The 25,416-nt window shown below is 45.0% G+C and overlaps 1 protein-coding gene across 1 annotated transcript in view; it reads right to left on the minus strand.

The window, feature by feature from the left end:
- Positions 1–4,073: 4,073 nt before the first annotated feature.
- The window catches only part of SULT4A1 (sulfotransferase family 4A member 1), a 30,103-nt gene continuing 8,760 nt past the window's right edge, over positions 4,074–25,416 (minus strand). The window contains exons 3-7 of the mRNA XM_068110278.2: positions 21,639–21,719; positions 21,239–21,365; positions 19,597–19,691; positions 18,074–18,212; positions 4,074–5,211 (exon numbers count right to left, since the gene is read on the minus strand). Coding sequence (XP_067966379.1) covers positions 5,099–5,211; positions 18,074–18,212; positions 19,597–19,691; positions 21,239–21,365; positions 21,639–21,719 — 555 coding nt within the window. The 3' untranslated portion in view covers positions 4,074–5,098. The remainder of the gene's footprint in view (positions 5,212–18,073; positions 18,213–19,596; positions 19,692–21,238; positions 21,366–21,638; positions 21,720–25,416) is intronic.

Raw genomic sequence — 25,416 nt, forward strand, 5'->3', positions numbered from 1 at the left:
AAATTGAGCAATTCAAAAAACGAGTTATTTGATCAGAGCGCCATTTGACTTTGACCTTTGACTCGGAGGAGTATTATGTAAATTACGGGTAAATGTCACTTGTTCTCGGCTATTTAAAGAGAGAAATTTCGTTCCGATTGGAGAAAGTCGAGTTGTGGTGAAAAATGTTAAAATGTCTATAAATGGGTCATGACCTTAAAATTAGGTCAAGGTCAAAAAACAAATCATGTCAACACCGCATACATTTTATTCCCGTTGTTGATGCAACATTACAATCTGAAAGTCTTAGCCAGCTATGAGATACAGCTCGGAAATTGAAACAGTTTGGAAATTTGGAGTGTTGAGAGTGCAGGAAGAAACAAGAAAAAGAGCAATCAGAGATTGCAAACCTTTACCATGATGTATTTACAGTGTTTTTTAAGGCTTTTGTGTTAAAACAAATATGGCGGCCAAACCACGTGATCGATGACGTCAGCATTCTTTTTTTTTTCCACTAATTTATTCTGAGATTATGCTCAAGAAATTTCATCTTGATCGATGACGTTTTGTACTTGTCAAATTATGACGTCATAATGGAGGCACCGATGACATCATCATTAACATATTACATTCCCCATGGAGAGTTCTTTACAATGAGCCATGTCTCAATTTTTTCTATTCAGCACTTTCTGAGATACAGAGGTGCAAATTTTTCTGGTTTTCCAAGATGGCGACCGAACCACGTGACCTATGACGTCATCATTATTATTTTTTCTCCACCAATTTATGTCTACATGACGCTGAAGAAATTTCATCTTGATAGGATGAAGTTTTGTACTTGTCGAATTATGACATCATAATGGAGGCACCTATAACATCATCATTAACATATTTTATTCCCCATGGAGAGTTCTTTACAATGAGCCATGTCTCAATTTTTTCTATTCAGCATTTTCGAAGATATGGAGGTGCAAAGTTTTTCGGGTTTTCAAAGATGGCGGGCGAACCACGTGACCTATGACGTCATAATTATCATTACAAATTATACAGGTGGGGTTGCACCTATGGTGAAATTTTCCTGTCAATCGGACCAACGGTTGCAGAGAAAATCATATTTATTCTGTGCGGACAAACAGACAGACAAACAGATGAAAAATCGGTCAGAGACCGAGGACTTGCCGGAATATACTTTTTAATCGGCCATTTTGGATAAATATAGTGGCCGAACCATGTGACCGATGACGTCATCATTATTTGTTTACTATCATCTATTTTGTCATCATTATTTGTTTACTATCATCTATTTTTTCATCATTATCTCAACTAATTTATTCCAAATAAATTAGTTGCTCAATGCTCAAGAAATTTCATCTTGATCAATGAAGTTTTGTACTTGTCGAATTATGACGTCATAATGGACGCATCTATGACATCATTAAAATATTTTATTCCCCTTGGACAGTTCTTTACAATGAGCCATGTCTCAATTTTTTCTATTCAGCACTTTCAGAGATATAGAGGTGCAAAGTTTTTCGGTTTTTCCAAGATGGCGGCCTAACCACGTGACCGATGACGTCATCAATTGGGCACAATCTATTTCAAGGCAAGACAAATATGTGTGTAAAGTTTGGCGATTCTACGTGCAACGGTGTAGACGTAGTGCTGCGCACAGACAGACAAACCAACCGATCAACATACTTGCCGGAATCTTTTCCGGCAAGTAACAAACGGACTCAAATGCAATACCCTCTCCCCTGGCGAGGGAAACTAGAACGGCACTCGGTAGAGAGCAAACCCCCGCCAGGTTGAACAGTGTATTTTTTGTATCCCACTGATAGGCCGGATCTGGAATCAGACCTGAACCAAAATTGAAACGGCTTGTTCTTGTGGCCTACCCAAATCATTACCTTGCGCTCGTGAAGCGAAAGGCAGGGTTAAGCAATCGGGTCCGTCCGTACGTCGCATGTACATACGTGCGTGTCTGCATTTAAAAAATTCATTTTCTCGCCAAACGTTGGTCCGATTGACATGAAATTTTCACCATAGGAGGGACTCCTCCTGCAGAATATTTTAGTGAATATTATGACGTCACAGGTCACATGGTACGGGCGCCATCTTGGAAAAACCAAAAATAATTCACCTCTATATCTCAAAAACCGCTGCACAGAAATAATTGAGACAGGTCTCATTGCAAAGAACTCTCCATGCGGAACAACATATGTGAATGATGACGTCATAGGTGCCGCTGTTATGACGTCATAATTCGAAGATATAGAGGAAGATAATTTAAATAAACATAAATGCAAATTTCGCATGTGGAAAAAGTAAGTACACCCCTTAATCACATTTATCACTACTTCAAATACCTAAAATTAGAATCAGGTGCACCAGCTCAGGTGCAAATGATTAGAACATCGTCAGAGAGGATCTTGGAGGTACCTGTCTTATTTAAACCTCAGACATTTAGTTTGGTTTGCTCTTTGTTGTTGACGTGTGCGGCGTCACCATGCCTAGATCAAAACAGCACTCTGGGACCGTTAGGAGGACGGCTATAGATGCCTACGAGTCTGGGAAGGGATTTAAAAAGATCTCCAAACAATTTGAAATCAATCATTCGACTGTCCGATTCCAAACAACTGCCAACTTGTTCAGGCCAGGCCGCCCCAGCAAGTTCAGCCCGACAGCAGACCGGAAGATGCTGAAAGAAGTCTCTAAGAACCCCAGAATGTCATCACGGGACCTACAGGTAGCTCTTGCCACTGTTGATGTCAAAGTGCACGAGTCTACCATTAGAAAGAGGCTGCACAAATTTGATCTACATGGGAGGTGTACCAGGAGGAAACCTTTGCTGTCCAGAAAGAACATCAGGGCAAGACGAAAGTTTGCCAATGAACACCTTGGCAAAGACCAGCACTTCTGGAACAATGTGCTCTGGACAGATGAGTCAAAGGTAGAGATATTTGGCCACAGTACCAGAAGACATGTTTGGCGAAAACCATAGACAGCATTTGACCACAAGAACCTGATACCAACTGTAAAGCATGGTGGTGGAAATGGTTTGGGGCAGCTTTGCTGCATCAGGGCCTGGGCAGCTCACCATCATAGAATCCACTATGAATTCTTCATTGTACCAGAGGGTGCTTGAGGATAATGTGAGGCCATCTGTCGGAAAGTTGAAGCTCAACCAAAGGTGGACCTTGCAACATGACAATGACCCTAAACATACCAGTAAATCCACCAAGGAATGGCTGAAAAGAAAGAAATGGAGGGTTCTGGAATGGCCAAGTCAAAGACCGGATCTAAATCCCATCGAAATGTTGTGGGGGGATTTGAAACGAGCTGTGCATGCAAGAAACCCCTCAAACATCGCACAGCTGAAAGAATTCTGCATGGAGGAGTGGGCAAAAATTTCTCCCAGTCGATGTCAGAGACTGGTAGACAGTTATAAGAAACGCCGACTTGAGGTTGTTTCTGCCAAAGGGGGCAATACCACCTATTAGAGCCAAGGGTGTACTTACTTTTTCCACATGCGAAATTTGCATTTATGTTTATTTAAATTATACAATGGACTACAAAATGTAAATGTTTCATGATATTTGTTATATTATATCACCTTTATCTATCAATATTGTTGAAATGAAGATCAAAGAGCTGCATGTTGAAATATGTTGAAAAAGTCAAAACTTCACATGGGGTGTACTTACTTTTTCACGTGACTGTATATATACATATATATACACAAGACCAGAATCGAATCATTCCATCCTTGTCACATACCTAACATCTCCACCAAATTTTGTCCAAATCCATCCACAATTTGAGATCTCCTGTTTACAGACAGGCAAACAAACAGACAGGAGTGAAAACATAACCTCTGCCCACCTTCGGTGATGGACGTAAATAAAGAAATAAATAAATACAATTCTAAAAGGTGGTTTCGTACTCCTGGGGTCCAGAAAATTCTGTGGTGCCATTAAAAATTGGGGGCGCCAATTGTAGAAACAAACCCTGCAACAGCAATAAAGCTTTCCTCTATGATACCTAAATATTGAATAAATTCACCATGACAACAAGAAGAACAAACAGCCAGAGCACGTTACAAGTGAACAATAGTTTTATACCTTCGACCACAAGGTTCAGTGTTAATCCCCATGAACTCCGCACAAAATCTGTCAACCACTGAACATGGTGCAGAATAATATCACAAATCATTTACAAATTCATAACCTCCTGCATGTTTTACTGGTTTCGTAATTACTTTATAATTACCAGCAGCAAAACAAAACACAAATACAGAGTTTGGAACGTGTCGGCGAAACGGTATCAACACAAAAATGGCACCTAAAATCAGAAGGAACACATTGACAAAAAAGCATCATGGAAAAGATTCATTCACCTTTTAAGGAATTCACTAAAACCCAAGTTACACGTGTGGCACATGTTCCCGGCATCAAACCCTTGAGTCGGTGTTCGATGCGTGTATTCAATTGTCCAAGTAAGCCAGGTGCGTGGCCCTGACTTGACGACACACATGTAAATAACGTGACAAACAACTTTGTTGCCGAATTGCTAACATCTGCGGGATGCTGACTTGTGGACGGACACGGTAACAGTGCAGTTCAAAAAGCCACATTTCCAAGCCAAAGCGAAACCGTGAAGACAGCACATTACGCGGCAGCATGTCTGTCGCTATGTGAGTTTACCTAGCTTGAACCACACAAACAGCAACTTTATGGGCGATCAAAATCACAATAAACAGCCGGATCGTACCACGAGCGAAAGACTCAACCAAAAGCCACGACGCCTCGAACCTACCGAGACCGGGGTGGTGAAAGGATCTCGCAAAGAAAACTCTGACTCCACCATTTTAGTATCGACTGAAATGCCGAGATGCAACCAAACAATCAAAACTAACAAAGAAACATTTTCTGGTTGAGTGAGCTCCTACATGTGTTCATATAATGGTGGCATTGCTTGTGATGGAGTATGAGTGTGCTGGAGACGATCTGTGTACAAGGCGGATTGCAGCTCAAGCGAGCGCTGACCAAGGGGTCTTTCCAAGACCCCCAGAGATTGGCCTGGATGGTCGTCGCCACAGGGTTTTGTTCGGTTAACCAACTCAGGCCTGAAAGTCAAAATTGATATCGCACTTTCCCATTTTCTGTTTGTAGACGCTGTCAAAACGCTCGTTCATCGACACGGTGAAAATGTCCTTCCAGAGGCCAATGCGTCCTGTGGGTGAGATCCAGTGTGAGCGTGCATGAGAAACTTTGCACAATGATGGACTGCACACAATGTTGGGCGACGCACTGTGCACACATTGTACACTGTACATTGGCAAATGCGCATCATTTCCAAAAATGCAAATTATTTCATAATAACTCCATTGTATGTAAATATTAATCATTGCCTTTAAATACGCAAGCTTGTACTGTGTGCTCTGTACACAGGCGATGTACTGTAACACTGTACAATGTACACATTGTAATGCACCACAGTTGAACGTGTGTGATCAAACAACGCAATTAATCAGTCATAGGAAACATACCTTGCTTACCTTACTGGGTAAGTTACTGTTACTCCTTGCTTGCTTACCATAGGAAGCATACCTTGTTATGTTTGTAGGGGGTAGACAATGATTACCTTAGAGCCAGGTAGAGTGTATAGATTAGTGTGCTCTGACTGTCGTGGAGAAGAAGAAACCTGGATGTATCATAAGTAGGAAATTCGTGTAGACCGCATGTCAGGTAAGCTTGTATCTTCATCCCCATGAGATGGGTGGGGTTTGTTAATTAGCGAGGGATTATGGGTAAATTAATCCCCTGTATGTAATTGCCTCTAATATTTTCCTGTGTTCCTTATGACACCGCACTACACCCACCTAATAAGAAATCGGCCATTAACCACACTAATTAAAAAACAACCAGAAACCAGGCATCAAGCACTACCACTGATAACACCGACTTGGTGAGCACACAGGTGCAGGCAGGGCCATGAGCCACACCCCAAAGAGCAGTGATTGTTCCGGGATTTGATTGGCACAAGGACTGGTAAGATGGGACTCGCTGATAGGAGCGGACACGGAGACGTCGTGGGATGACGTCAGAACCTCAAGTACAAAATAGTTAGAACGGTGGACATTTTCTCTTTTCGGTTCTTCTCGTTCTGGATCCCATAGCGAACGGTCGCTATTGCTCCTGCGCAAGGAAAATTCATCAGGAACGGTCTTGTTCCGACATCTTCATAGTGATCGTGAGGAGGAGGAACTGCGGACTGAGAACTGCGGTTTCTAAAGCAAGAACGATGAGTGGACGGGCGCTGCCTGATCGAGGTAGATGGGCACAGCGAGGCCTTGTTCGCGCCAACGAGCGCATTTTGCCGCCAAGGATGCGAGGGGGTTTTGACGATTCCTGAGGAGATTCAAGAGCCAATTCGAGCTAAGTGCCACAAACTACTCATATTTATTTTTCAGTTATTTTATCCCTTGTCTGTATTCGGGTCTGTGCGGGAGCACTCCAATTAGGAATTTAGTTTATCGTGAATTTTCTTTGTTACTGGCATTTTGGTTAATAAAGCCAGCATTTTCTTGTACATTGTAAATCCTGTGTCGATTGAATTAATTATTGCAGGTTTGAAGACTGCCGGTGAGATCTGTGAAGGTAAACACTTATGGCTTCTCCCCCACTGGCTTCCCTCGCGTGTAACGAAGGTCCGCCATTGAATTAACAGCCTCGGAGTTAAAGCTCGTTTGGTCCTCCGTGTCACCCTGTGGTGTTTACCAGAGGGTAGTCACACGAAAATATCAATCATTGCCTTTAAATACGCAAGCTTATACTGTGTGCACTGTACACAGGCGATGTACTGTAACACTGTACAATGTACACATTGTAATGCACCACAGTTGACCGTGTGTGATCAAACAATGCAAATGATCAGTCACAGGAAGCATACCTTGCTGCAGACTCCCAGCTACACGGGAAGCAAGGCATGAAAAACGAAAACATTTATCAAAATAAATAACAACAGGAACAACAACAACAACAGGAATGACAACAACAGAAACGAGAGAGCTCATAGAACACCTCACTCACGCAGTGTTAAGTACATCATTCAATTGAAATAAAATAATAATTTTTAAGGTTGTAGAAAAAATTAGGGAAGTTTCCCGCTGTTGATGTTGGGTCTTTAGGAACGACATAACATATCACCTTAAGGAATTAGCACTAAACACCACATATCACCTGAAGGAATTAATGCTACACACCATGTATCACCTCATGGAATTAGTACTACACACTACCTATCACCTTATGGAACAGGTACTACATATCACCCATAATTGGGACTACACACCAGCAATACCTCAAGTAGTTAGTACGCACAATACCCATCATATTATGTATTTAGAATTATACAATCCCCATCATGTTATGAAATTAGTACGACACTCTACCCATCATGTTATGGAATTAGTATTACACTCCACCCATCGTGTTATGGAATTAGCATTATACACTACCCATTATGTTATGGAATTAGTATTGTTACGGAACCCAACGTCGGCCTCCGTTCCCCTTAGAGGGGGGATTAATCCCCTCTTCTATAACTGACCGACGTGGTCCCTGACGCTGCCCAGCGACCTCCGGAAAGGCCGGTGGCACAGCCCCGTTCGTACCGCGGACAGATGTTAATTGCCGAGCGGTTTTAGCAACCGCGGCACGAACTATTAACCGAAACTAGACCCGATCCTTGAACGTTGGCCAAATCGTGCCACAGGTTTTCAATGGGGAACAGACAAAGACGACGGATGTGAAGAAGAGGAAGACAGATGTAGGAAATACGAATATAATTTATTACTACTTATTATGTACATGATGAAAAGTAACCAAGGAGGACGGAAAGATAAGAAAATAAAGACAGAAAGAGGGACGGACCAGAAGGACACAGTGCAAATTAACTTAACTAAACAGGCTTAACTTATACCCCAGGACAAGACACACAGAACAAACTCACGAACACAGAAGGATGGAATGGCAGGAATGAAGGACTGGAAGGAGAGAGGAAGGTTCAGCTGGGGCAGATGGTTCGGGCTTGATCCCGCACGGGATGTCGGGCTGGACCTCGACGGCCACCGATGCCACCGATCCTGGTTCCCGCGGGGTAATGGGTCGAAGCTGCCTGGTGGAGCCACGCTACTTGGTGGAGTCAAAGCTGCTGGTGGGGGGGGGTCTGGCGTGACGGGTTCTCTCTCTCTACTCTGCCGTTTCTCTCACGCAACTCTCAGGACTCTCTTAGGTATTCACTTGTCCTTTTCTGAAAGCTTTCGCGTGCGCTTATATAACGCCTCGGGCGATCAAGCCGCCGGCCTCCAGGACACGCCCATCGGTGAGCTCGCCTCGGCCCTGATTGGTCACGAGGGCTCACCGATCCCGCCCTTAGAGGAGGCGTTGGCAAGGCCACGCCTTGTTCCCGGTGCTGGGCCGACTCCTCCCACCTTCGGCTCCGAGATGACCTCTTGGCTAATGGAGTCTTGCTGCGAAAAACCACAACCCCACAGCAGCGGCAGAATGCAGCAAACCGCTCAATGCAGTTGGCAATTGACGAAAGGGGAATGTGAAGGGAATCTACCTCATTTGAATTCGGTGCAATGGAGTGTTAATTAATGGAAGACACAGCCTTAATCTAATACACATAATAAGGAGATAACTACTGAACAAGGAGGAAATCTATGATTGGCTACGTGTGGTATATGGAATAACTAACGGGAACGACCTTTGACCTTTATACACAACAAATGGAGGAAGGAGGGTGATATTTTACAACAACACAAAAAAAACACAATTCTCAAATCCATAACAGTATTATACACTACCCACGATGTTATGGAATGAGCATTATACACTACCCATTATGTTATGGAATTAATATTATACACTACCCACCATGTTATGGAATTAGCATTATACACTACCCACCATGTTATGGAATTAGTATTACACTCCACCCATCATGTTATGGAATTAGTATTGTCGCGAATGTCGCACGATCCCTTCCAGGTTAACACCAGGGACCGTGGATGGACCAAACGGATTTACTGGAGGCGACGATCAAACACGGACTTTGCTATAAACCCACGGGAGGAAGAAGGGAAGAGGAAGATGCGGCAAAATCGCTTACCTTCAGTGAACCGACGGCAGCTCCCATCCTGCAGGGAATTAACGAACTCGAACAACACAAGATTTAATGTACAAAAATAATGATTTATTTGACGGAACCCGAAACAATGAAACGCGACGATGAATAACTAAAGAGCCTAAATTGGGATCCCACACACCTCACTTCAAATACGCCATTTAGGAATGAATTGCAAAAATTACTGTCTGTCGTGTACGTGTGAAATGTGGTGCATCTTAGCTGTCCGTCGTTCAATGCGACCTCGTCCGGCTCCAAGCTCCGGGTCGATCGCACACAAGGTCCCAGCACCACTCCAAGCTCCAGATGCACCGAGCACTGCTCCAAGCACCGAGCACCGAGCGCCTCTCCAAGCACCACGAAGATGGCGAACCAACGACCACCAAGACCTCTCAAGACCAAGAAGGGAAGCGCAGAGACAAGAGACCAGTGAGGAAGCCCAAAGCGAAGAGAGAAAAAATGTCGTGCCGCCATTCTTTTATAACCTTCGGCGGTGACATCAGCCTTGGCGCGCCACCAACCAGTCCCTTCCAGCTTCCCGCCGTCCACCGAACCATCTCCCGCCTTCCCTCCAATGAACCACCTCCTCCTCCGTTGCGTCTTCGCGCCTCCCTCCCTGATTGGCTGGAGGTTCGCGCCTTTCGTGCTAACCAATCACCCGTTCCCTGTGGCGTGGTTATAGCTCGTGTCACATGATTTTGCTAGGCCAGCCGGAGGTGTGGCCGGTGGCGGCCATTCGGCAGTGCCCCGGTCTGGCTTCCTGCCCATTTTCCAAAGTCGTTGTGGTAAGGGAGGGGAATTAATTAATGTGTGCACTGAAGGACCTATCTAAGTGTTTATAGGTGTGCATTGCCATAAGGGACAAAGGAATGATTACCAGGTCTGACACACAAGGTGTGTTATCTTATTCCCAACACTATTTAACACCCGAACATCCTGGTATGTTCACAGGTATACTCTTATCCCGACAAACCGCCTAAAAACACAGAAATTACAGGGTAGATTCCCTATCGCGACAGTCGAATACCTACCAATACAGATCTACCTGACTCTAGATATTCCTCCACCCAGATTCATAACACAGCCCCCCCCCCCCCCCCCCCCCGGAACCATAGCTCCTGCTAGGTTCACTGCAGGCGCTACCATTCCAGTCTAAACACTTACTGTCACACACTTAATTAACCGACGAAATAAATCAGGAGTGCTGTGGGAAGTGAGCCGGACTTCCTACCTATTCTCCTTAACATGCTAATCCCCTTGACAGTCATGCAAATATGTACAATCATTTCCTTCGTTGTTCCTGCGGAGGGAGGAAACAAACAACATGCAAAATCTACCTTAACCACAAAACTTACCCTTAACTAAAAATTCAAAACTCCAATAAACATTTGTACATACACCGGTTTACAGACCGCGTCCCCCGGTGGATGCCACAAGATGCAACCTTACCTGGGGGGCCATCCCAATGCACCCCTAAATTTCCACGGGCCCTGGCCAGATGTTACAGGTGAGTGACATGGCTCGGTGGATTTCGCCCTCATTCATTCGACACAAACCCCTTATCCACGCATACTCATTCCAAAAATCCTTACACACAAAATCATTTCAAGCACTTACTGATTACACCCCCTGCAGGACCATGGCATTGATGTCATATTCATGGTGTGCATTTCTTTCAACTAGGCAGCGGGGAGGTACCGCACAACAAGATGGTGGGGCGCTTCAGGCTGTGGTGCCCGCAGTCCCAAACACAAGTCAACCGACTCACAAGTTCATTGCCCCCCCCCCCCCCCCTTTACCTCTTGGCCCCATGACAACCCAATAGCCCTTTCCGCCGTTACCATGCCGGTGAGGATCTCCAAACCCCAGGCTCCTCTGTGGCCTCCTGCTTCTGCGCAGCTCCCTGGGTCGCCGGGGGTCTCCTTTACCCCACGGCGCCCAACCAGACCCTCCACCGACGAGCTCCAATTTCCAGATACCACTGGCTGCCAGGAGTAATTGCCACAGAGGGGGGGGGGCGCAGGAATCGCTCCTCCGAGCTTGATCTGTGCCTGCGGGCACACACACCTTCCCCACCCACAAGATCCCAAAACACATTTCCTCCCCCGCTGCCATTCAATCCTCCATTACAATTCCGAGCAGATGGTACAAAAGATGTTACAAAACGTTGCCATGGCCTGCTATTGTGAAATCCCCATTCACAGTTGAATCACATGTTTCCAGAAGCACATTTCAAAACTCAATAATCATCACTCATCCTCCATTATCTCCACTCTCGCGACCACATGAAAACACATCACCACAACACAAAAACAAACGCCACCCACAAGACTCTGTTGTGGCACCCATTCCATTCCCCCTCACCGGCCATGTCATCACTCTCTCCCGCCCCCAACTCCAAATTACATGTCCCCAAATTTACATAGCAAGTCCTGAAGCCTGGGACAGTAAAAATCAAGGCCTTACCTCTACCTTGCTGTGCAGGTAATTTCCAGTTTGTCAGGTCCAAAGTGCCATCCACCATCAAAATCCCAAAATTTATCCTTGGACAATCAAATTCTTCCAAATTTCTCTTTTGTCCCCACTGTACTGGCAGGTATGTGGACCCGCATCCAACGGTGAACTGTTCTAAACAACTACCTGTGGCTACGACAGCTCCGCACCTCTGTCGTGCAAGGGTCATCGGAACAAGGTGAGCAGTCAAAACGCCAACATGGCCCATGAGTGTCCATAAGGGTGCGACCCACCATCCATCCTTCGGCCCCACCTGTGAGGAACACAGCTGCACTAGCCCCAGCTGGCCAATGTGGTGAGCACCTGCTGCCAACAACACTACTGCACGCACAACCTCGGCCCTGGGGGAGACGGTCGCAGGGCGTGGCATTCCCCTCACGTCACCGACACCGCCCTCTCGTCCCCCAGTCCACAGAACGGCAGCCCCCAGTGCTCACCCACACTTGACCACACCAAGGTCCAGTCGACAGCCATGCTCCACCAGGAGACCCACCCAGACGACATGGTCCACACACCTCGGACACGCACAGCACCACGTTGACCCTCAGACTACACAACTACATCCCCATAACCCCGCGTCCCAAATATTGGCGCAATCGCCCCCGCAACCAGTTGAAGGCTGTGTCCTGCTAACCTATCAATTTTATCACAGCTTCCAACACTCTGGTCCAGCACACCTGGATCAATAATGGTGTCATGGTGCAGTGCCCACCATGACATTTCAAAAAAAATCCACCCTTAAATTTGCATATAACCCCGAGCTTATCCATGCCAAACATTTTTCACATTTTACTAAACTCACCAAAGAAAGATGCTTTGCCATACACATGCCAGCCGAGCATGGCCCATATGCTCGGCACGTTACACATTCCCGATCACATTCCCATGGCTCTCTTCCCAAACCCAGAGTCCACAAATCATAACGGAACATCTATAGAAGGTCACTCTCACACCATCACGTTCCACAGATGCCCCAAAGGTTGTCCGGTGGGCTATCTCATTCCTGTCCATTCGGTTTGACCCGCATCCATGGCCCAGCACAGCATGGCAGGTCACCACATGCTGGCTGTCCCAGAGTCTCGGGGAGAGGGTGCCAGGCCGCATGCCCGGGTGGTCACTACATCAGGCCCAAGTTGGCCGTCCGTGGTGCCACCACCAAAGCGCAACCCACAACACCTCCCCCTAGTGGTCCTCAATATTTGCAATCCCAGGCTTGAGAAACCACCCCGGACCCCCGGGAGGTCTTAACCCCCACCAGGGTCCGGTGACCCTGCCGGCCCGAGCCACATGCTCGGGCGGTGTCCCGACAGACAAGGCACGCCACACTCCAGCAGACCCCCCGTGGGGCCCTGGTCGTACCACAACACCCATGGCTGGACCCCATGTCCAAATCTCGCCAGCCCAGCCCCCCCCCCCCCCAGCTGGCTGGCATTACCAAATTTTGAAAGGGGCAAGTTTTGCCCGAGGCCATCACCAATGACCTCTCCTGGTCCAAATTCCACAGCCTGGGGACCAACTCCCTCCATGGCTGCTCCACATCAACCTCCCATTTTAATTTTATTTTAAATTTCCTTTTTACAATTTGCATTTCCCGTCCCAAACCGCAACTGCAGGTAACAACCCCTCCCTCAGGTTGTTCTGCCCCTCCCTGCAGCTGGTCCAAATTCCCTACGGGGACCAAATCGTCGGAGGCTCGATCTCCCAATCCTCCAATATCCAAATCCAGCCCGGAGCCAAAACACTCCCCCAACTGGTTCTGCAATTTTGGAGCCTCCTGTACCCAATTGGTGTTCGTGGTGGGGGCCTCTCGGTCACCTCAACCTCCTCCTTGGACCGACTCACCTCATCCCCCAAACTCCTTTGGGCCTGGTCAAACCCTATCTCCATGGGACTGTCCCAGGTCCACAGCCGCTGGGTCACATCATGCTCATCACCATTACTAGTCATTTGCGGCCCCCACAGGCTTTCCCCAATAAATACCCGGTCCGGCTCCACCACACGGACCCCCAATAATGTTACCCCCTCTTGCTCTGCACCACCGCCCTGGCACAGCAAGGATCCAAATCCATCCACAGGTTGGGGTGTTGTGACATCCACCCGGCCCCGATAAACCTACAGGCCAGCAGGTGGGAAACATCCTCCATTACAATTTTCACATTCCCCATTCACCTCTTGGCACTCCACGTTCACCTGTGGGCACTCCACGTTCACCTGTGGACACTCCTCTACCTGCAGGCATTCCCCATCTAAATTTCGACACTCGCCATTCCCTTCCAATTTTAATTTAATTGCCATCCTGAGCCCCGTGCACATCTGCATGGGCCGTACTCTCCTCCATTCCCAATTTGAATTCCCCCCCCCCCCCCCCCCGTTTAGATTGAATTTCTGCCACCCTTGGCTCCTCCTAGGCCCCGTGTGAATCATTCTTTTGTTCTTTCTTTATCTCATTCGTTTGCTCACATGGGGTTTTCGTTTCTTTCGTTTTGGCTCCCCTTTGTTCAGCATATTTTTTCCTGTCTCTCCTCCATTCTTCCCGCCATTCCCTCATGTTGTTATCCATTCTCTCCTCCATTCCCTTCATAAATTGCATTAAAGCCTGGGTATCTATCGGCGCCGTCCTTGCGGCGGGGGAAGCTCCATCCCTTCGCTGAATTCCCCCAGTCTACATGCAACTCACTTCCAAGGCTCAACACACCTTCCATTCTCCTTTCTTCCATATTGCTTACCTCTTCCATCCGTAAAGAAGAGGTCGCTTCCCCGCGCGGCTTTTACCAGGAATAAAATTTAAATTTTAACTGACGCGCTGTTCGTGTCCCACACACCGATCGACTATTCCAATTTATCGCCTCCGACAAAAAAAAGTTTCCAGATTCTCCATACTCTTGACACCAAATTTATCACAGGGTTCTATCCCACTCCTTGACAACAGTTGTCGCGCGATCCCTTCCAGGTTAACACCAGGGACCGCGGATGGACCAAACGGATTTACTGGAGGCGACGATCAAAACGGACTTTGATATAAACCCGCGGGAGGAAGAAGGGAAGAGGAAGATGCGGCAAAAGCGCTTACTTTGAGTGAACCGACGGCAGCTCCGATCCTGCAGGGAATTAACGAACTCGCACAACACAAGATTTAATGTACAAAAATAATGATTTATTTGACGGAACCCGAAACAATAAAACGCGACGATGAATAAATAAAGACTCTAAATTGGGATCCCACATACCTCACTTCAAATACGCCACACAGGAATGAATTGCAAAAATAACTGTCTGTTGTGTACGTGTGAAATGTGGTGCGTCTTTAATGTCCGTCGTTCAATGCGGCCTCGTCCGGCTCCAAGCTCCGGGTCGATCGCACACGAGGCCCCAGCACCACTCCAAGCTCCAGATGCACCGAGCACCGCTCCAAGCACCGAGCACCACTCCAAGCACCACGAAGATGGCGAACCAACGACCACCAGGACCTCTCAAGACCAAGAAGGGAAACGCAGAGACAACAGACCAGCGAGGAAGCGCAAAGCGAAGAGAGACAAAATGTCGTGCCGCCGTTCTTTTATAACCTTCGGCAGTGACGTCAGCCTTGGCACGCCACCAACCAGTCCCTTCCAGCTTCTCGCCGTCCACCGAACCATCTCCCGCCTTCCCTCCAATGAACCACCTCCTCCTCCGTTGCGTCTTCGCGCCTCCCGCCCTGATTGGCTGGAGGTTCGCGCCTTTCGTGCCAACCAATCACCCGTTCCCTGTGGCGTCGTTATAGCTCGTGTCACGCGATGTTGCTAGGCCAGCCGGAGGTGTGGCCGGCGGCGGCCATCCGGCAGTGCCCCGATCTGGCTTCATGCCCATTTTCCAAAGTCGTTGTGGTAAGGTAGGGGAATTAATTAATGTGTGCACTAAAGGACCTATCTAAGTGTTTATAGGTGTGCGTTGCCATAAGGGACAAAGGAATGATTACCAGGTCTGACACACAAGGGGTGTTATCTTATTCCCTACACTATTTAACACCCGAACATCCTGGTATGTTCACAGGTATACTCTTATCCTGACAAACTGCCTAAAAACACAGAACTTATTACAGGGTAGATTCCCTATCGCGACAGTCGAATACCTACCTATACAGATCTACCTGACTCTAGATATTCCTCTACCCAAATTCATAACATCATTCAATTGAAATAAAATAATAATTTTTAAGGTTGTAGAAAAAAATTAGGGAAGTTTCCAGCTGTTGATGTAGGGTCTTTAGGAACGACATAAATGTATAATTCCTTAAGGAATTAGTACTGAACACCACATATCACCTTAAGGAATTAACACGAAACACCACATATCACCTTAAGGAATTAGTAGTACACACCATGTATCACCTTATGGAATTAGTACTACACACCACCTATCACCTTATGGAACAGGTACTACATATCACCCATAATTAGGACTACACACCAGCAATACCTCAAGCAATTAGTACGCACAATACCCATCATGTTATGTAATTAGAATTATACAATACCCATCATGTTATGTAATTAGAATTATACAATACCCATCATGTTATGTAATTAGAATTATACAATACACATCATGTTATGAAATTAGTACGACACTCTACCCATCATGTTATGGAATTAGTATTACACTCCACCCATCGTGTTATGGAATTAGCATTATACACTACCCATTATGTTATGGAATTAATATTATACACTACCCATTATGTTATGGAATTAGCATTATACACTACCCATTTGTTATGGAATTAATATTATACACTACCCACCAAGTTATGGAATTAGCATTATACACTACCCATCATGTTATGGAATTAGTATTATACACTACCCACCAAGTTATGGAATTAGCATTATACACTACCCATCATGTTATGGAATTAATATTATACACTACCCACCATGTTATGGAATTGGCATTATACACTACCCACCATGTTATGGAATTAGTATTACACGCTACATATCATGTTATGGAATTAGTGCTACACACTACTCATCATGTTATGGAATTAGTATTCACACACGACCCACAATGTTATGGAATTAGTATTACACTCCACCTATCATGTTATGGAATTATTACTACACACCACTAATCATGTTATGGAATTAGTATGATAAACTACCCATCATGTTATGGAATTAATATTATACACTACCCATCATTTTATAGAAATAGTGCGACACTCTAACCATCATGTTATGGAATTAGTACTACACACCACTAATCATGTTATGGAATTAGTATTCACACACTACCCACCATGTTATGGAATTAGTATTACATGCTACCTATCATGTTATGGAATTAATACTATACACTACCCACCATGTTATGGAATTAGTATTCATACACTACCCACCATGTTATGGAATTAGTATTACATGCTACCTATCATGTTATGGAATTAATACTATACACTACCCACCATGTTATGGAATTAGTATTCATACACTACCCACCATGTTATGGAATTAGTATTCACACACTACCCACCATGTTATGGAATTAGTATTACACTTTACCTATCATGTTATGGAATTAATACTATACACTACCCACCATGTTATGGATTTAGTATTCACAAACTACCCATCATCTTTCTGTAGACTGTACCACTGAAGCTCAAGAAAGAAAGAAGCAAAAATAAATGAAAATGTTTTTTGTATTTATATAAATTTAAATTGCAACTAGAACGCCACTCAGTAGGGCGCAAACTCCCGCCGTGGGTTTAGTTGGAATAATACGTTTTGTTTAACATCCCCTCTCCCCAAAACAATAAATGAAAATTAAAGTAGGCCCTAACTGTCAGAGCATTTATTTTGATATATCTCGGAATTAGAGGAGAAAAACATCATTTAAGAATAAGAACAAAAGCTTTAATGCAGTAAAACAGAAAGAAAAAAAATTCCCCAAAAAAATTCCCCCCAAAAAATTCCTGGATCCGGAATAATATCCTGAGCTTCACAAAAAACTAATCAATTCTTCCTTATCCCAAGGGCAATCATCCCACCAACTTTCATCCAAATCCGTTCAGAATTTTTCCAGATATCTTGTTCACAAACACACGAACACACGAACATACGAACACACGTACATACGAACAAACGAACATACGAACACACACACACACGGACGGACACGATCGAATGCATTACTCCCTGGCGGGAGTAATTAAGAAAGGTAGAAACAAAAATAAACGTGCAGTTTCATATTGGTCTTGCCACTGGCAAAGACGTCACAAATGTGTCTGCTAATGGTTGTAAAATTGAGCTTCTCGACGTGCTCTAATCTCTCTGCATCGTGCAACAACTCGTAATTATTTATATATTTATTGTGGATAAAACACCATCAGGGAATTGCTCGAACGTGCCTCGACCGATAGGCAAGGCATCGGTGTTGCAGCGTTGATCGATGAGCTGTTGGCAGAATCCATGAAGACCATCCATTTGCTCCTTGTTGTATTTGACCCCCAAGAAGGCCACTAGGTTTCTCAGAGCACCAGAAAGGTCCTGATGAGACAACAGGGGGGTATTAGGAAGAACAATATTTTGCTATCGTTTTTTTTTTTGTTGCTTTTCCTCAAAAGGGTATTTTCATCCTTCTGGGAATGAACAGTGTCAATGTTTCAAAAGTTACTAATGGTGTGCCAGCACATGATGGCAAATTGTTGGCAAATTGTTGTGGGAGGTATCATGGGATGTTTTGCACATGTAACTACAACGGCACTCAGTAGAGAGCATACCTCCACCTGGTTGGCCATATCACTCAATGGTGAAGAATCACTTTAAAAATTCTACTAGCTGGATCCGGATCCAGATCTTCACCAAAATTGAATCGATTCTTCCTTGTCACACACACAACCTGCCCAACAAGTTTCGTCAAAATCCATCGATAACTTTTTGAGATATCCTGCTATGTATCGTTTTTGGCCCTGTAACCCAATGGTGAAGAACCACTTAAAGAATTAAATAATTCTCATATCCAAATCCACATTCAGATCTTCACCAAAATCGAATCAGTTAGTCATTGCCAGACACTCAACCGGTCCACCAAGTTTCGTCCAAATCCGTAATCAACATTTTGAGATATCTTGCTATGTATCGTTTTTGGCCCTGTAACCCAATGGTGAAGAACCACTTAAAGAATTAAATAATTCTCATATCCAAATCCACATTCAGATCTTCACCAAAATCGAATCAATTAGTCATTGTCAGACACTCAACCGGTCCACCAAGTTTCGTCCAAATCCGTCCTCAACATTTTGAGATATCTTGCTATGTATCGTTTTTGGCCCTGTAACCCAATGGTGAAGAACCACTTAAAGAATTAAATAATTCTCATATCCAAATCCACATTCAGATATTCACCAAAATCGAATCAATTAGTCATTGCCAGACACTCAACCGGTCCACCAAGTTTCGTCCAAATCCGTCCTCAACATTTTGAGATATCTTGCTATGTATCGTTTTTGGCCCTGTAACCCAATGGTGAAGAACCACTTAAATAATTAAATAATTCTCATATCCAAATCCACATTCAGATCTTCACCAAAATCGAATCAATTAGTCATTGTCAGACACTCAACCGGTCCACCAAGTTTCGTCCAAATCCGTCCTCAACTTTTTGAGATATCCTGCTATGTATCGTTTTTGACCCCATCTCCCAAGGGCGAAGAATCACTTAAAATTTTATACTAGCCGGATCCGAATCCGGATCTTCCCCAAAATCTAATCATTTCGTCCTTGTCACATACGCTACCTCTCTGCCAAATTACGTCCAAATCCATCCACAAATTTTTGAGATATCTTGTTCACAAACAAACGGACAAACGGACAGACATAACCTCCATCCACCTTTGGTGGCGGAGGTACTAAATAGACAGTGTAAGCATACCTTATGGAGGTCTTCATATTTGAGGAAGAGGATATTGTCACCCTTTCGGTGTGACCAGAACGCCTGAACATGTCCAAACCAAGATCCGTATCCCACTGTCAAGTTAAAAGAGAAATAGATTGTCATCTCAGTGCCACATGGACTCAGTTAGTGCGAATACAGTTATGGGTTGCAATGAAGTACTCGGACCTTGGATTTCATAGTACTGACCCACAACTCAATGGTGCTCAGGGAATGACAGGGGCTGCCAGGATAGCCTCGACTAGAGGTATGTGAAGTTGTCCACCAGCTGTCTAGCCTGGGTTCAAATCCTGACCGAGCCGGAAACTGTCATCTTGGTGCTTCACAGGTAGGGTCATTCATCGTCCTTTGGATGGAAGTTAAGCCGGGCGTCTGGTCTGCCAGCATTAGTTTGTGCCCATGTTAAAGATGCACGGTGTCCTTCGTGAAGGGTAGGCGAGCTATTGCTGGCATCCTGAACTAATTACAAATTCCTGCTCTAAACTACAAGGGGACACTGCATCCCCAGCAAATGATGCTCCCAACAGCCTTATGCTACATACTAAAGAGGAAGAAGAAATGTCTGTATGTCTGTATGTCTGTATGTCCTTTCCGTTGACATTTTGCAGGTTTATTCATTTTAAAATTGGTTTTCTCTGCAACCGTTGGTCTGATTGACACAAAATTTTCATGAAAGGAGCGCCTCCTCCTGTAGAAATTTATAATGATCATTATGACGTCATAGGTCATGTGGTATGGGCATCATCTTGGAAAAACCGAAAAACGTTGCACCTCTATATCTCTGAAAAAGCTCCATGGGGAAAAAAATGAAAGGTGGCTCAAAGTAAAGTACTCCCCATGGGGAATAACATGTTAATGATGATGTCATATTATGGTGCTTTTATTATGATGTCATAAATATACAAGTAGAATGCTTGATCAGATCAGTATGAAATTTCTTGAGCGTGATCTTGGGATAAATTGGTCGAGAAAAAAAAAATTGATGATGTCATCGGTCACGTGGTTCGGCAGCCATCTTTTTACAGTGTAGCCCATAGGGCAATGCCATCTGGAACAGCGTTTGTCTGTCCATTCGGTACGGTTTCACGAAGAGTACGCAAGCTATCACCAGCAGCCTGAACAAATTACAATTTGCTGCCCAAGTCATCTTCAGTCGAACCGCAGGCCTGGACATCCGGTTCGTGAAAGACTTGGGCCAAAAACTTTGCTTGGCCGACCCCACAAGGTAGTGAAAATAATTGGGGCCACTCACAAAGTAGTTGTAGTCATAGTAGTAGTAGTGGCCTTTGTGGACAACGAAATTAGTAGTAGTATTAGTAATGCTAGGTTAATTGCCTTGCCTCACAAGGTGGTTACATTGAAGGGGAGAAGGGTAATTATGAAATGTATTTTTGAATCACTCGTGGTAATGCATCCCCTAAATGCAGCAACACGATTTTACACATTCATAGACCACACTCTTTCCCAATGATTGCAGCAACTTGAGCCTGTTTCCAGCTCTGCCATTAGCTGATACTTTGCACATGGGGAAAAAAGGTGTTGAGTGTAGACCATCTTAACGAATGAAGCACGTTCATCATAACGAATGAATCACAGGTTTGCAGCAACAAATGATACTTACGTTTGTCGTATATGAAACGGCGGCAAAACTCTTGGAAGGTCCCACGGTAGCTCATGGAGCGCAACGAGCGATGAAACTGGTAATATGACACGACCAGATCTTTGGGGTTCCGTGCCATATAAATGACCTGTTGTTCGGGACATCATGCGCATGTGCAAAGTTTACACTCGGAAATAAAAGAACTGCTGTATTCGCATTCAAAATACCAGGAGAGCTCGAAGATCTTATGAACGAGGCACACATGGTGGCCCAAGGCACGCCGGTTAAAAACACTTTCTCATTGATCACTTATATTTGTCTAATGGGATTTAAAAAAAAAAAAAAAAAGGGGGGGAATGTTGGCGTGTCGAACGATTGAGAGTAAATCGTTCGCCAAAGACTGAACAGAGTCCTTCCTCACCCGTGCTTTGCCAGCATGGAGGTCTTGTGGGAGGAACTGGTAAGGCAAATGGCTTTTGATGATACGAGGCGATGGCATTTCCTGCATGAAAGAAACAGGACAAACATCAGCGGAAGATTCCAGGTTTAAATAATTCAGGAACATCATGGAATGTAAGGATAGTGCTCGCTGCTTCTGCGAGCAATTGCGATTGGCTCAGCTGATATGTGACACATTTTTGGGGGGGGGGGGGGGGGGTTGTGACTTGAATGATACAAGCATGAAATTTGATGGCCTTCATGTAGAGCATGCCTAAAGGAAATCTGATGCCATTGCTGATTTACCCTAAAACAGCATTAGCGGCCATTTTCCAAGATGGCCACCAACTACTTGTATGGGGATTAACCTCTTGTTTTCATGGAGTTTATGGAGATCAATTCTGCATAGTATGCACATAACGCATATTATACATAGTTTCATCATTCATTGGTCTATTAGGGCCCAATATGGCTTGAAATGCTTGTGCAGATGTGAGGAATATGATTAAGTAATTAGAAATATAATTTCAAGTAAGTTCATCGATCGGTGTGGGAAAGAGTTCCAAAAATGAGCAAACATTGCCGCACGATACTCTGTTTTCACAAACATTTTGGTTGAGCTAGTTTTCCAGGTTATTCTTCAAGATCCTTACGAACCCCTCCGAAGGTGCTCTGATGTATCTGGAGTGAGATGATATACAACTTTACCATATAAAATGTTTCCATATTGCCATTTTTGTCAGTTCGCTAATCCTACCCGCTCCGATCATGAAAAAGTCACAAAATTCTGTATAATGTTATGAATGTGAAACAATTAAGTCTTACAATGTCTCTCATGTTACATGATATCTTGTAAATATTTTCAAGTGTTTGGATGTTTGTGTGTTTGTTTGTGCACTTGTGCGTTTGTAGGTTATTCTTTCACGGCCAAACCGTGGCACCGAGAGGCCCAAAAATTTGGGTGTAGATACCTCATAATCTGGGCATGGTTTTAAGCGTTGGCCAACAGTTCGGACCACCAATGGCCACTATAAAGTGCATAATGGAATGTGGGGTCAGGCGTGTAGGATGTTCTTTAAGATCACTTCAAGCAAAAGCCTCTCTAAAATATAATCTATTCTATATTTCTACTGACAGTAAAGCAGATGTGATGTTGAAGCTAATGCAGTATTGATTTACAACCCATTTACATTCACATGAGGCCCAGGATAAATCCATGTATAACACATGCAAATCCCATGTCCAGCCTATGTGGGCTAGCCCACAAAGCCCAATGCCCAGCCCACATGGGGCAGCCCACAAAGCCCCATGCCCTGCCCACGTGGCCCAGTCCAGTTGGGCCACGGTGGAGCCTATGGACAAATCCAGCTGGGGCCAACGTGCGGTGCACACTTGGGACCCCCACAGGTTAGCCCACATAGGACCTATATGGGCTCCAGCTAGACATGCTGGCTGGGCAGTGCTGCCTTCCAGAAACCACCACCGGGAAAAGCTCAACCAGCCGGGCAGCACCGGATAGTACACTATAATACTGTAATATTTGTATTCCTACGTGTCAGCCATCGAGACGACGTACAATCTGAAGTGCTTGGTATGATTGAATAATTGTGCCAACTAACGACATGAGATTCAGAACAAAACTACATAATCACTTTAAAGTTATCCTATTACCGGTTACTAACATCGTTTGGCCTAGCTCCATGATTGGTGATAACACAGTGCCATTATAAACATGTTTTTGTTATCTGCATGCAGTATTCCATATTCTTCGCCCATATACAGCATCGACCTCGAGCTGCTCGTCTGATGATGGATAAGGTGCACAACAGACAGACCTGACAAATCTACACAGCAACAGACTGATAGAACTTTGAACTGACCAGGTGGGCTCACTCAACCAAGTTGAATAATCGAATCCTCGCCGACTTTCCTGACACGGAATCCCACAAGCAAGGCCGTGATGTGGTACTCATCAGTCATCAGCAACCGAGATGTTGCCTCTGCTCTCCACTGATCTTAGAAACAAAATCTGTCGATGCTATGAGATTGAGTATATCGTCTACCCTCTTCACTACCGCTGCAGTGGACAATAACCGGGGGATCTTTAACGTCCACCAACTAATGCCGGCAGACAGGGTTCCAGGTTTGACATCCGTCAGGGATGGCCCACACATTGATGAATCACCCTGTCTGTGAAGAATACTAGGATAACAATTTATAGCTGGGTCGGGATCGGATTCAAGCCCAGGCTAGACGGCTCAGAGGCAAGTGTGCATGACTCTAGGCCATCTTGTCAGCCCCATAAAACAACAACAACAACAGGCATTTTAAGGCCATTTTCCCTGCTAGAGCGGGGGTTAGCCTTGCGGTCCCCATGACGATCTTCGCCATTTTGCCGTATTTTCTGCATCTCTCCTTGATAACCCCCTTGCCCGCATTTCTTCTTCCACCATCTTTAGCCAAGTCTTTCTCGGTCTTCCCCGTCCTCTACTTCCTTCTACATTCATTTCCATCACTCTTCTCAACCAGTCACTTTCATCCTTCCTCAACACATGACCAAACCATCTCAACCTGTTCCTCTTCACAGCATCAATCACAGGCTCTATTCCCATCATCTTTCGCAATTCATCATTTGTCTTCCTCTCTCTCAACGATACTCCGCACATCCACCGAACCATTCGCATTTCCACCCTTTCCAGGCTTCGTTGCTGCTCTACGTTCATTACCCATGTCTCGCTCCCATAAATCATAACACTTCTCACACATGCAGCATACACCTTTCCCTTCAGCTTCAACGACACTCCCCTCCTCGTCAGCACGCCACTCAGTTCCCGAAACTTCTTCCATGCACATCTCACTCTAGCAACCGTTGCCGAGTCTGATCCACCTTCTCCATTCAGCATGTCTCCTAGGTAGCAAAATGTTTTCACTCCTTCCAGCTTCACGCCGTCTCCAAGATCCAACACAACATTTCCTCCATCTGCAGCTCCCTCTGTGCACACCTTACATTTGAATGTAGCTGCCACACTGGTAAATGACCCTCTCAGACCCACTGCATTTTTGATGAACCCACTCAGCGCACATTGTACATTGAATGGAGTTCTCTCCGACACCCTTCCTGCACACAGTAGCCCTATAATATACAAAAATATGGTAACATTAAGAATGGAATTGTGGCCATTTTGAAAAATTGTGGCCATTTTCTTCACATGAAAAATCTGCGACAGCCCTGTAGCTGAAAATCCTCCATCGGACATGTGTGCCCTAGCTTTGTGACATATTTGACGCTTGTATAGCCAAAGTCACAATGCTTCCACATGTCCGCTTGACGAAGGTGAAACTTACCGAAACTGCCCTTTCAGTTGGAAATAGGAAGGGCATCTCAGGGTCGTGTCTTCATGATTCGTCTGCTTGTTGATTTAAATATCCCTTCGTACTCAGCTGGGCGAGCAGGATGGCCTTGAGGCGTGCACACTCGCCTCTGAGTTGTCTAGCCTGGGTTTGAATTGCGACCCAACTATAAACTGCCATGCTGGTGTTTCACATTGAACAAGACATCGAGAAGGAAAGAGTTTCTGTAAATGGGGCATGGGGGTAGATGTGAATAATCTTTAGATATTTTCAACGATCTGCTGGTGATCACTTTTATGGGTTCATAATAGGGTTTATGGGTTTTATGGGTTTATGGGTTTTATGGGTTCATAATACCCATTGAACATTTGCTCTGGTTCCTTTCCATAACAGCTGAATTTCCCACCTCC

The sequence above is a fragment of the Myxine glutinosa genome, chromosome 1, assembly GCF_964187855.1.
Source record: "Myxine glutinosa chromosome 1, kmMyxGlut1.1, whole genome shotgun sequence".
NCBI lineage: Eukaryota > Metazoa > Chordata > Myxini > Myxiniformes > Myxinidae > Myxine > Myxine glutinosa.